Source organism: Xenopus laevis, chromosome 8S, assembly GCF_017654675.1.
Source record: "Xenopus laevis strain J_2021 chromosome 8S, Xenopus_laevis_v10.1, whole genome shotgun sequence".
Taxonomy (NCBI): domain Eukaryota; kingdom Metazoa; phylum Chordata; class Amphibia; order Anura; family Pipidae; genus Xenopus; species Xenopus laevis.
The window spans coordinates 33,648,734-33,662,263 of record NC_054386.1 but is presented as its reverse complement, the minus strand read 5'-3'; the positions used below and the strand labels follow the sequence as shown (position 1 = coordinate 33,662,263).

General features: G+C 46.6%; 1 protein-coding gene across 1 annotated transcript in view; it reads right to left on the bottom strand.

The window, feature by feature from the left end:
- The window catches only part of ncs1.S (neuronal calcium sensor 1 S homeolog), a 31,761-nt gene extending 20,328 nt beyond the window's left edge, over positions 1 to 11,433 (bottom strand). Inside the window, 1 exon segment of the mRNA NM_001091667.1 lies at positions 11,006 to 11,433. Within this exon segment, the coding sequence (NP_001085136.1) occupies positions 11,006 to 11,069 (64 nt within the window). The 5' untranslated portion in view covers positions 11,070 to 11,433.
- Positions 11,434 to 13,530: the final 2,097 nt, after the last annotated feature.

Here is a 13,530-nt window from a genome sequence, read left to right as displayed (position 1 = left end):
GTGTTTATAAGTGCGTTGATCTTCCCATTGTCTTCCCTTAAATAGAACTACATTCAAGTGCCTCTGTTATAGAATCTCAGCCATAAAGCAGGGCAGGACTGCTGTTTAAAATGGGGACCAGCTAGGATTTGTGCAGCCACTGGGACACAATGCTCTGTTATACAGATAGCTAGAATATCAGCCATAAAGCAGGGCAGGACTGCTGCTTACAAGGGGGATCAGATAGGATCTGAGCTGCGGACAGAATCCTCTGTTAGGGAGCTAGCACACGGGCAGATTCGGGGAGATTTAGTCGCCTGGCAACTAATCGCCTCTTCTGCGGGGCGACAATCTCCCCAAAATGCCTTCCCCCTGCCTGCTATAATGACAGCCAATGCACTTACGGCGCTTCGATTTCCGAAGTCGTCCGAATTTGCCTCACGAGGAAACTTCGGGCTACTTCGGAAATCGAAGAGCCACAAGTGCCTTGGTGCTGCCGTTTTCTCATTATAGCAGGCGGAAGGCAGGGGGAAGGCAGTTTGGGGAAATTGTCGCCCCGCCAGGCGACTAAATATCCCCGAATCTGCCTGTGTGCTTGAACCCTTATACAGATAGTTAGAATCTCAGCTACCATAAAGCAGGACTGCTGCTTCCAATGAGGATCAGATAGGATCTGTTCAGCCACTGGGACAGAATGCTCTGATATACAGATAGCCAGTCTGAGCCAAAGGGAAAATCTGCCAGCCAATTAGATCAGAGCTAGATATTACTGCACAGCTGGTTATGTACAGATTGAATCTGACACACAAATCCAACTAATCCTAAACACCAACAACAAGAATAGACCCAATTGAAATTGGCTCTTTTACTGCCCCATGTGGGATAATCTGCTTTCTCTGTGTTATAGAATAAAGAAGCAGATTCTCCCAGTCATGAAGCTTGCTAGGCAGCTGGTCATTTCTATTAAAGGGGAACTAAACACCTGCCACTGTGTTTAATCAAGCCCCCACCCCCCCACCGACTTCTCTGTAAAAACATAGCTCCAAAGCAGGGTTGCCAGCTGCCAAGTTTGGCCACGTCACATTCGCTGACATCCATGGCAGACATTGTCAAGTAAGAGAATGCACAATGAAAACAGATCTTTCCCTTGCTTTCAGTGCACTGTTTGACCCTGGATGGGGATTACAAGCCCCCAAATGAACCCTGCTGCTCTCCCCACTCCCACATGCAACACATGCAAGCAGGACAGTGATTGGTGGGGTCTAACCCCATAAAACTATTCCAGTATAGTTATTCCCCTTGTATTAAGCACAATTCAGCAGGAACAGCCCCCTAAGTTTGCTCATAGCCTGTACAGAGAGATCCCATAAAACTATGGCAGCATAGGTATTTCCTTGTACTAAACACAATTCAGCAGGAACAGTCCCCTTAGTTTGCTCAGTCTGTACAGAGAGATCCCCTTAAAACGATGGCAGCATAGGTATTCCCCTGTACTAAGCACAATTCAGCAGGAAATGGGTCGTCCTCTAATGTCCTTAAACCTATACTTGAATTATTTCACATCTCACAATGCAAACTTTCCATGCTTAAATGCAGTCATGCAGAATATATAAATGAAATGATTAAACACACATAAAACTCCGAAGCTGAATGGTAGAAGTGATAACAGCAGGCAGATCACCAAGTTTTAGCCATTACTGTGTGTGTGTGAGACCGGGGGCAAGACATAGCGGATTAAAGGAGAAGGGAAACATCACAAATCCCAGGGGAGTCTGGGAGAGAAGCAGGAGTAATGATGAGGCAGCTGGAGCTACAGGATCAGTGTTATTTAAAATCACAAGTCAGAAGCAATGAACGCTCCACTGAGTCACACATCTCTCTTATGCACTTAAAGGAGCCGCAGACGATTTATGGGAAATCAATGGAAAATGTCATGTTTGACAAAGAGGTCCTTGAATATGATGGGGCCTTAGTTCAGCCCCAGTGCAATGGCTCCCTCTGCTGGACGGCTATGGTTGCCACCTGGCTGGTATCTTACCGGCCTGACCGGTGAAAATGATGGTTGATCCCAATGTTATTAATAGGGGAAAAAGATAAATATATAGTAAGGTCTGTATTTTTTTCCAGAAAGGGTGGCAACCCTAGATTGGGCAGATAAGGGGTCTGATTGGAACCAAAGGCAATAATGTCCCTGTAGAACATGGGCTGCTTCTTGATTCACCCTGAGAAAGTCCATTGGGAGAACCAAGACTGCAAAGAGATAGGGGAGGCGAAAGAGAATGAGAGACGAGAGTGAAGAGTAAATTCTCTCATTACGGGTGCGAGAGAGAGAGAGAGAGAGAGAGAGAGAGAGAGAGAGAGAGAGAGAGAGAGAGAGAGAGAGAGAGGAAACAGCAGAAGGAAAGCAGTGAGCTAATAAGAGAGGGGGCAGCATGGAGGGGGAACGCCTGGCCCCTGGAGAGGCAAGAAGCAATTTATTAGAAAACTGCTCTAATTCCCAATGCAAAAACCGATGGGGGGGGGGGGTGTTCACAATTCACTAACCGCCCATCAGCTTCAACTAGGAGGAAAATGTGCTTCTAGCCACACCAGGAACGTTTAATATAGAGCAGCAATGGCATCCTGTTCTGGACTACATTTCCCAGCATTCCACAGCAGGGGTAAGGTGCATGAACTGGTCTGTATAGACCTGTGGGAAGATGATCACATGAGGGCCCAATAAATCTCCAAACTCATTTTTCAGTTCAGAAAATAAAATACTTTGTTTCAATTGTTTTCCATTTCTGGCACGATCCGACGTGAGCGATCCGACGCGCTGCGACAAAACGCCTGCGACAAAAATAAGGTAAGAGATAGAAATGTCGGATGAAGTCGCAGCGTTAATCCGACACGACACGACTGTCAGATGCAGACGCAGCGTCTATATCCGACAGTCGTGTCGCGACGCGCTGCGACAAAACGCCTGCGACAAAAATAAGGTAAGAGATAGAAATGTCGGATGAAGTCGCAGCGTTAATCCGACACGACACGACTGTCAGATGCAGACGCAGCGTCTATATCCGACAGTCGTGTCGCGTCAGATCAACGTCATCCAACATTTCTATCTCTTATCTATTTCTGTCGCATTTGAATTGTTGCAGGCGTTTTGTTGCAGTGCGTCGGATTGCGCCGAAGACGTCCATGTAGTCCTACCCTAAGTAAAGTGAATGCCAAGGCTTAGAAAACAATTACAACAAAACAAATAAAATAGATTGACTAAAATCAAATATTTGATTTGCCTGGAGTATGGATATGTAGCACGTCTATAATTACCCATATGATGATAGACTCTGGGAGGCAGCTGGTTTCATCAACAAGTTGGGATCGTTGTGGCTAGAACCAAGGGGTTAGTGCCTCGCAGGCATTCCAAGTCATACCAAGGGGTATATTGAAAGGTGGAGACTGTGAGCTGTCTGATGTCGGGAGGAAGGCTTAGAATAAATGTGGTCCAGGTGTCAAAGAACTTATCTGTTTGGGAAGTTTTGTTTAGGGAAGCTTCCAGCCAGTCCATGTGGAATTGAAAATGCAATGTGTTTTTTACTAGGTTCATGGAAGGTGGGATAGGGGAAAGCCATTCCTGCAGTATGGTTTTTCTTGTAGCTGCAGCTAGTCTTTCTGCTGAGACTATGTCAGCTTTAGATACTTGTTGTGCCTCTCTGATTTTGCTAAAGAGAGTCCATTCTATGTTAGGTTTGACTGTTTGTTTGGTTAGTGAGTGCCAGTACTTGTAAACTTCTAACCAGAATGCGTTAATAGTTGGACAGAACCATATACAAGTCAGAGAGGCTTCAGTTTCTGAGCACCTTAGGCATGTTGGATTGGGCAGTATGCCCATTTTAAACCTCTTTAAAGGGGTCAGGTACGATTGATGTAGGAGTTGTAGGGCCATGATCTGGTATTGACTAGATGGTATTATTCCCATAGAGTAGGAGTGAAATTCAATGACATTGGGTAAGAGTTGATATGACATCTGCCTATTTCCCAAAAGGAGTGTCGCTTACTGACGGATCTAAGACTACCCTGATGAATTTGTGGATATAAGAGGTAGAGTGTAGACTCCTTTCCATATATGGTTTAAAGGACTGGAAAGATCCTGATCTGTCATCCTGTGCAGGACATCTCTCGCATAGTCAGATGCTCGTAAGTAATAGAAGTGTTGGCCACAGAGGGAAGGGAATTTGGCTGAGGCTTCTGAGTGTGTCATAACAGTTCAATTTTTGGTAAGTATATCTGATACAATAAATGCCCTCTTTTCACCATTTGTTAAAAACATTTGTTAGTAAGCCACTTGGGAACTCTTTATTACCAGTCCAGGGTAGGTACAACAAAAGAGATTGTGTGGCTCTCCATCTTTGGTGAACATTTCTCCAGGCTTTGTACGTGCTTATGAATAAAGGATTATCTTTTTGTGTTTGTGTGAGTTCCTTATGTGGAAGATGAATCAGAGGGTTTAAATACGTGGTTCCCATGAGTTTCTGTTCTAAGTCTATGTCACTGTATGTATTGGTGTTATAGATCCAGTCTCCAGCATGACGCAGCAGGGAGGCTTCATTGTAGTCGCTTATGTTCGGGAAATTAATGCCTTCATTTGTCTTGCATTGTTGGGAGTTTGAACAGGGCAATCCTGGGTCGCTTAACTCCCAAAATAAAGTTTCTAAATATTTTTTTTATTTTTTATTAATTTATGGTCTGATTGTTTTAGGTAATAAGGTAACATCTGGAGTTTGTATAACAGCTTGGGAAAATATACCATTTTGATGAGGTATGCTCTTCCCAAAAACGAAAGGCTTGTTGTTTTCCAATCTGCTAAATCACTCTGGATACTAGATATGGTTTGGCTTATGTTTTCTGTGTCCGTGTGGGGATTTGTGAATTTGATGTATAGATAGGTGATGTAATGCTGTGCTTTTCTGAAGGGGATGTCCTGTGTCCAGTCAGTTTGAATAGTGTGTTTTAACTTAATAGCTTCTGACTTTTAATAGTTTATTATTAAACCAGAAAAGGTAGCATATCTGTTGATGGTTTGCATGATTCCACGGGAACGTCTCCGGTTGTTTTGTTTATAAATAGCAGGATATCATCTGCAAATGCTATTATTTTGTATTGTGTATGTCCCATGGTGAGTCCTTGGAATGTGTGGTTTTGGGCTAGGTGTCTAAGTAGTGGATCTAATGCTATATTAAAGAAGAGAGGGGACAGCATTGTCTTGGTGCTTTTCCTCATGGGGAACCTATCAGAATTTATATTGTTTACTGTAAGAAAGGCTGAGGGGGAGGTGTATAGATTGCGGAAGAGTTTCAGTAGTTTTCAGTTTTTATTTTTTACCGTTTTTGTTGTAATGTTGGTGTCTGTGGTGTTCAGCAGCTCAGTGATCCAGGGGCACATTATGTTACAATTTGCTCCATTAGTTGATCCATTTCTCAGCAGTATCTGTGGAATATTGGCAACTATTGTATCAGTTCTAACAGCCACCTTTAATGACACTCAGGGATTCTGCTCAGCAGGGACAAAAATAACAAATGTATCAATTTAGATCAGTTTAGACCAGGGGTCAGCAACCTTTACTATCAAAAGAGCCATTTTGCCCCCTCTTCCACTAAAGAAAAATAGTCTGGAGCCGCAAAACATAACACAGCTTATAAACTTTTTAACCTTTTTTAATTTTAACTGTTACAACAACAGAATACAATAAATAGCAGTGCAGTGTGCACGTGTAGGCCTACTTTGAAATAAATTAACACTGAATAGCCCTATTAAATGCTAGTGTTCTCATCTGTTTATAATGTGACTTCTGTTTCTGAAGCTCCATGCTGATCTTCCTTCTCTTGACTTGTGTGGGTGACCGCGGTTAGGACCATGATGAATCATCTTGCTGTGGCTCGGTCTTGGCTGTCACTCCTCGGACGTCTATACAGCCCTCGCACCTGCCGGCGGCTAACTTACCGCAGTCGCACACTCAAGAGGCTGCCAGCAGGTGCGAGGGCTGTGTAGACGACGTGACCGAGCCGCAGCAAGCAGGATGAAGAGTCGCATGAGGTTTAGGAGCCGTGAGTTGCCTACACCTGGTTTAGAGAGTCAGTGACCCCACCCTCCCAAAGCTGCTTTAGAAAGACAGAAGTTGTGATGTGCAGGTTGACCGCCGATTGGATGGGTTCAAGTTGAACCAGTGCAGGTTAGGGTTGGGTATGAGTCAGACTGGGGAAAAACACTCCTCCACTGCTCCCAAACATTCCCTGTCTCTTAGGGCTATTCCACACGGGGAGATAGCGACGCGTTTGCGGTCGCGGCGACAAAGCGACGCGCCAGTCGCCGCGACCGGCGCAGGCGACAGTTTTGTATGGGCGCCTATGTAAAAACGCCTGTGCTAACCACACGAGGCGATGCGCTTTTCAACAGTCGCCTGAAAATGCCTCGCCAGGCATTTTCAGGCGACTGTTGAAAAGCGCATCGCCTCGTGTGGTTAGCACAGGCGTTTTTACATAGGCGCCCATACAAAACTGTCGCCTGCGCCGGTCGCGGCGACTGGCGCGGCGCTTTGTCGCCGCGACCGCAAACGCGTCGCTATCTCCCCGTGTGGACTAGCCCTTAACCAGAGGCACACACAGAAGTAGTGTACAGAGCAATAAGGTTGGGGCGCGGGTGCTACAACGGCAACATTTTGCAGGTTATGGTTGTGGACAGACTTAAGTTTTGGGGGTAAGGGTTGGGGCAGACTAAGGTTTTGCGAATCAGGGTTGGTGGCAAACTAAGGATTTGCAAATTAGGGTTGGGGGCAAGCTAAGGTTTTGTGAGTTAGGGTTGGGGGCAGGCTAAGATTTGCCAGTTAAGGTTGGCTGCAGACTAAGGTTTTGCTGGTTAAGGATGGGTGCAGGTTAGGGTTGGGGCAGGCTACGGTTTTGCGGGTTAGGATTGGGTGCAGGTTAGGGTTTTGCAGGTTAGGATTGGGGGCACACTAAGACGTTGCCAATTAAGGCTGGGTGCAGACTATGGTTTTGCGGGTTAGGGTTGGGTGCAGATTAGGGTTGGGAGCACATTAAGGTTTTGCGGGTTAGGGTTGGGGCAGGCTAATGTCTTGCGAATTAGGGTTGGGGGCAAGCTAAGGATTTGCAAATTAGGGTTGGGGGCAAGCTAAGGTTTTGCGGGCTAGGGTTGGGGGTAGGCTATGCTTTTGCTTGCTAAGGTTGGGTGCTGGTTAGGGTTGGGGCAGGCTTACGGTTTTGTGGGTTAGGGTTGGGTGCAGGTTAGGGTTGGGGCATGCTAAGGTTTTGCCGGTTAGGGTTGGGGGCAGGCTCAGGTTTTTAGGGTTAGGGTTGGTGGCAGGCTAATGTTTTGCCAGTTAAGGTTGGGTGCGGGTTGGAGCAGGCTAAGGTTTTGTGGGTTAAGATTGGGGGCAGTACTTGGTATTTGGTTTTGAGGTTTTGGGTGTGGGTTAGGTTTGGGGGCACCCGGGGCAGGCTAAGGTTTTGCTGGTTAAGGTTGGGGATTAGCTTTTGTGGACTAGGGTTGACTTTTCCCTATGCTGCACATCACTAATAAGGTGAAGAATGAAACTTTAAACTTTAGAAACAGTCATGAATAGAAATTAGAAAGTAACTGGAAAAAAAAGTTTTTATTTCTGATGAACAATCTAAAAAAACAATTGAACTGAAAAGAGCATTGGATGTTGAACAGCCCATTTAAAAAGATATCGCACAAAAGATGTGAAAAGAAAACGTAGGTCTATTGATATTAAACACCTCTTAAATTATGCAAGCAAGAGAAGGGAGCAGGCAAAGCGAGGCAAGCATGAGTTCCTCTTCACACTGAGATGCATGGATCTATTATAAAGTGGCGCCTCCAGGTGGGGAGAGACACAGAGAAATGAGGCAAAGTGATAATGAGGTGGGATGCAAAGACTAATTCTCAGAAGTATACCTATTCCAATGGCACTAATACCTTTATCACATGGTTCACTTCCTTTTTTAGTAGTCCAAACGAGTGGTCTGAACGGGCATTGGCAAATGACATTTATTATACTGACTAACCAAATGCAGTTTGGTAGGATTTGGCGGTGCTTGGATCGGTCAGGCTCAGGTTACCTATTGCGTCCCTTTGCCAATGGCTGAAAGACTCAGTAGGCCTTTATACCCTTGCCTCTGCCCTGCCCAGGGCCGGAACGAGGGGTAGGCAGAAGAGGCACGTGCCTAGGGCACAAACCTTGAGGGGTGCCAGGCATGTACCTTCCCTGTCGCCTACCCCTAGTCCGGCAAAGTTACCTCACTGATGGGGCCAAGGGAGTTCCTGCTAATGTGCGCCTATCTGGGTTTGTTCGATTGCATATGACCGAGAGTACAATGCTTGCTCCCGCACGGTTGTGTGCGGCGGGGGCAGAGGGGGCAACGACCCCCCCTGGTGAAATTATAGATGTGTGTGTTGGACACAGGTGGATAAATCACTGCGGTACAAAACGCCAGGCTGGGTTCAGGTCAGCACAGGTCCGACATTTTTTCAACCCATGCATTAGTAGTAGAATTACAAAATATTCTCTCAAAACTGACCCCACCTCCGAGGCACCAAATAGATGCAAAAATTCACCAAATCTGGACATGTATGTCCAATGTATGGCCCTGGACATGTATGCCGCCTCTAAGGCCCCTGGTACACAGTGTGGACAGAACTCCCTTCTCTCTTAAAAGGGAACCTGTCTATTGGACAGACAGACTTTGGCGCAAAACTCGTAAGCCACCACTCCCTATGCATCGGACAGTGCCCTTTACAGGTGGAGAGTGGCAGCTTCTGTGGCACTGTTCTCAACCTGAGGTGGACAAAATGCCCCAAAGAAAATGTGAGGTGCCCAAAGATGCGCATACAGATAGTATTGTTGGATACAAAGGTTTAGACTACAATCTGTTGGAGCGTGTCCTGCTCACCTGCTTCCTAAACGCCAACACCCTTTTAGAGATCCCCGTTCCACTGAGCCTATGCAAATTCCTCAATGAAGAGCGTACTCTTTGCCCCTGCGGAAACAGTATTCTGAGAGGAAACTATGTTAAGGAAATATAAACACAAACATTTCTATTTATTGGAGTCCACCCTGGGGTTGCACCAAATCACTTCCACGTCACAATTTTATTGAAGGGACCCAAAATTATCCAGGGAATTGGCTCCCTGCCAGCGCTCTCACATATGCAGAACATTTCATTCATCCGAACGTGGCTGGAACTGGAACTAGACACTTAGGGGCCAATGGGGCCTTTATTTTAGGGACGATAACCTTGTTATTAACAAATAGATTAAATCTGAGCATTAAGATTCTCCCCTCTGGTTCTTTATATAGGCTACCCCCAAAACCCTAGGCCTGCTGTCTCTGCATGTTAGGGGGTCCTCAAAGTGATTTTAGGCTAAAATCCAGCAGCATCCGCTTGTTTATTATATCTCATCGAGGACGTGTGGAAAAGGGAGGCACTTATTCACTCAAATATTTACCACTGCAAAAGATTTATAAAAAAAAAAACTGCAGCTCTTGAACGCAAATCCGCCTGTGAATTTAAGACTCTCCTTTTTTAAAGGGTAAGTCAACATAAATCTTAAAAATAACAAAGGGCAACCCAGTGTGTGTTTCTAATGACGCAGACCCACTCAGTGCATAGACACCCCCCTCTTACACTGGTGCCCGCCAGCATCACATTCCAGGCAATAAGATGACAGATTTTCAGGGTAAGCTACAAATGCAGCAATGTGCAGCCCCCCTTCCCACACACACAGGAACACACATGCCTCCGAAGGGAGGGGGGGTCTGTGCGTTGTGTATCTATTCCAGCAGAGTGGAAAACAGATACAGTGCCAGGACAATGAATATCACACAATTAAATAAGGTCCTCTACATTTACAATTCTGATTGGCCAATACCCTGGACGCTTGTCCTTGGCTGCACCCCCATCATCCAGTCAGGTCACAAGCAACTGAATCGAATTAGCTGGTTTCCAGTTTAAAATTTCCAGTGTGCCCCAGCACTGGCGCATGCACTTTTTAGCAATTTTCTTATACAGTATAGGGTGACACAGGGGATACCTGGGAAATGGGTCCAACATGGCACCCTAAGAAGAAGTCTGCAAAGTGAACAGCTATATAAATATATATATATTCCTCCTGCTGATATAATGAATTATTCATTATAGAGGCAACATTTGAACACAAGCCTTCATTTGCATATTTAAATTAGAACGCAGTCATCAAACTGACAGTTTGTTTATGCAAAGGAAAAAAAAGTGTTGCCTTGGGGTGTCTAGCGCAACTGCACCATGTGACTAGATAAACACGCACCCCATGTGCTGCCTGCCTCGTCTAGGTGTAGGGGGTGGGAGACAGCAGGGGGATTGTATGCCAGAAGAAGGTTGGCCGGTGAATTCACTTTGCTGAGGGGCCCCTGGATGCAAAGTTATACCCATAGTTCCGCTGCACCAAGTCCCCCCTTCTTGACTGCAGCCAAGTCACAACCATACAGATGTGACTTAACTACAACTCCCTGCGTCCTTTGAAAGACAACCAAACATCCTAAAAGGTATGCCAACCAGCAGGGAGCCAGCATCCCATGCTCTGTGTGCCAGGGACAGAACTGCAATACCCAGCAACCTCTGCAAGCCAAACAGGACATGATAGCCAAGGTTGGTAACAGGTAACGCAGATCTGCAACTGCAGCAACATGAATTGCCCTGTAACACTACTCTGAGACTAATGAACTACAGCTCCCGTGTGTATCCCTGCTAGGCTAGACATTTGTGAAGGCACTCTGGGCTAGGGTTGGCCCTTTCTGAACTCCAACTCCCAGCATGCAAGCATAGCAACTCATGAAAATCCCAGCATGCTGTGCAGGCTATGGGGCAATGATAGAACATCTTATGATCCACAGGATTAGAACAATGGGAGTTCCCAGAGCATTCTTACGCCACAACCCAATGCCAAAATTCAAGAGCCCCTAACAGCACATTTGCCCCAGAGCTGTACTTACAATAGGTTTTCCTGGTCAGCTCCTCCACCACCTCTGGCTTCAGTTTGCTGTTGGATTTTCCCATTGTCTTCAAGCGCTTTCCTCCTCCTCCGCCCCCTGATCGGGTTTAATTCATGAAAACCACCCCCAGCAGGCAGCAGCCACCTGAGCCTTTAGGCTCGCGCCCCTCTCCGTGCAGGAGCCGGGGGTATATATATATTTATAGAGGTGTGAGAAGGGCGCGGGTTCGGGGGGAATCCTCAGTATCCCCGACGCGCTGCAGCACCGCTTTTACTCTTTGTCGGCGTCCCCGCGCAACAGAATGGAAGGAGCCAGAGGCTGCAGCGGGGCTAAGGGTTCTCCAGGCCGCGGATGAGCTCAGTGCGAGCGGGAGGTGTGTTCGGTGCTGTGTCTCCGGTGTAGGCAGCGGAGCAGCGCGTCTGCTTAGTGGCCGCTGTGCTTCTGTGGTTGTCCCTAGTTACTTTGCGCTCCTCCTCTGTGTTCTTTCCATTGAGTGGCTGCTTGTGTGCATTACAGTCCGCACAGCCGCCCCCTCCTCCTCATATGACACAGTCGCTGCTCATTCATTTGCTTCATTCTTCTCCTCTGCACATAATTCTCCTCCTGTCATGTCTGTCTCACCTCAAGCCCCCCATTATCCTGTGCCACACTGCCCTGCAACATACACATCCTTCCTGCCTTTAAATAAAGCACCTTAGGGTGCCAGCATTTTGGGTCCCCAGCTAGAAGCAAGCCCTCTTTATAACTATACATTTATTAAAGGAGATATTTTTGTAAAAAAAATAAGAAAGTACCAGTGCATTATACTTCTTTAGATATAGAAGAATTGTGCTTAAAAAAAAGTAGTGTTTCCGGCTGATTTATTGAATATTTCTGCAAAAACCCTAATAATCCCTCCCTTCCACTTCCACTGGCTCCTTGAATTTCCAGGCTGTGCAGGGGAGCTGGCAGCTCTCAGCTCACTGCACTGTAGGACAGGAACCAATCAGCAGCTAGCAGGACCTGATAGGGAACTATAGCCTGTTTGTGCTTCTGTGACTGCAGGACTGTGATTGGCTGTCCCCCCTCCTACTGTGCTTCTGGCAGGGACACGCCCACCCCTCATTTGAAATATAGACAGGGACCAGAGAACATCTACAAGGAGCTCCAATAAAGGGGCTATTTTAAAGATAATATTAATTTTTAGCACCATGTAAAAGCAACAACATATATTACTTATAATTGCCTACAAAATTAGGGTTTTGTCATTCATCCTATATGTCTCCTTTAAATCTGTGACAGGACAGAACCCCAAAGGGTGCAACGTCGGACTGGGGATCCAGGGCCCTCTGTGGCTGCCACCTGTCAGAGTGTTAGTACAGAGGAAGCAGACCCTGCAGCTGCAGTGGTGCCCAGGAGGTATAGGGGGCCCCATGAGGCTCGAATTAATTAGCAATTTCAATATAAATTGGCAAAATCTCTGAATATGTTGTGGGCCCTAAACAGGGTCGGACTGGCGCACGAGGGGCCCAACTGGCTCCACACTTCTGGGGCCCCCCGCGCACATGCACAAACACTGGAGCGCACCGCACATGCAGACACTCCGACACAAACGTCGGCACGCATCGTACCACACACTTTTTCTCTTGGTGCTTGGCAGATTAGGAGAGAGGGCCTGGCCCGGCAGGGGCCCGTGAGGACTGGGGTCCACCAGGTTTTCTCCCGGGGTCCAATCTGACCCTGGCACTAAAATTAATTTAGTTATACCACTGACCTCAGCTGTTGAGTCCTCCACACGCTGGTTCCTTAACCTCTCTCCTCGTGCTTACCTTTCTGACCCCACATCACCAGGTCTGGGTCGGCGGGGCCCATGAGTGCTAGGACCCACTGTGTCCAAACTGGCCGAGTCCGACTCTGAGCGGTGGGTCCTCAAGGGATGAGAGCCCCTACACAGTCACAGAACCATGTTGATTGGGGGGGTCGGTGGGGCTACATTTTGCAGCCTAGATATTTAGGGACAGCACTGCTAATCACTAGACCATTAATTATTAGTATTACTGCTAATTAATAGACTCCCTACAGACATTGGGAAGATGATCTACTTCACATCTATGAATGGAAACAGAACATGGGCTCAATCAGGGACGGATTAATGATCAGGGGCCCACAAGAGATCAGGGGCCCTGTCACGGATACGGTACTTCCAGCTGCATGTGACTTTAGGTGTGGCTACACTAACTCTCACACACCTTGCACACAGTTAGACTAGCATAACAGCGCCCCAAACACAAACCAATACCCACAAAACTCATTCACTGCCACCATCTATCATTAACAGATGATAGAAACCTAATGTGACTATTCCCACGTTCTCTCTAACAGGTAATAATTCACACTACACCTATGCATTAACCATTCTCTCACTATAGTCATTTAGATCCTACTGATTCAACAAGTACTCCAGTACACTGAGGGTTAATCAGCATACAGAGACTAGTCTTTCCATTCAGCATGCAGAGGGTTAAGGCTCACAGTTAGGCTCTTAC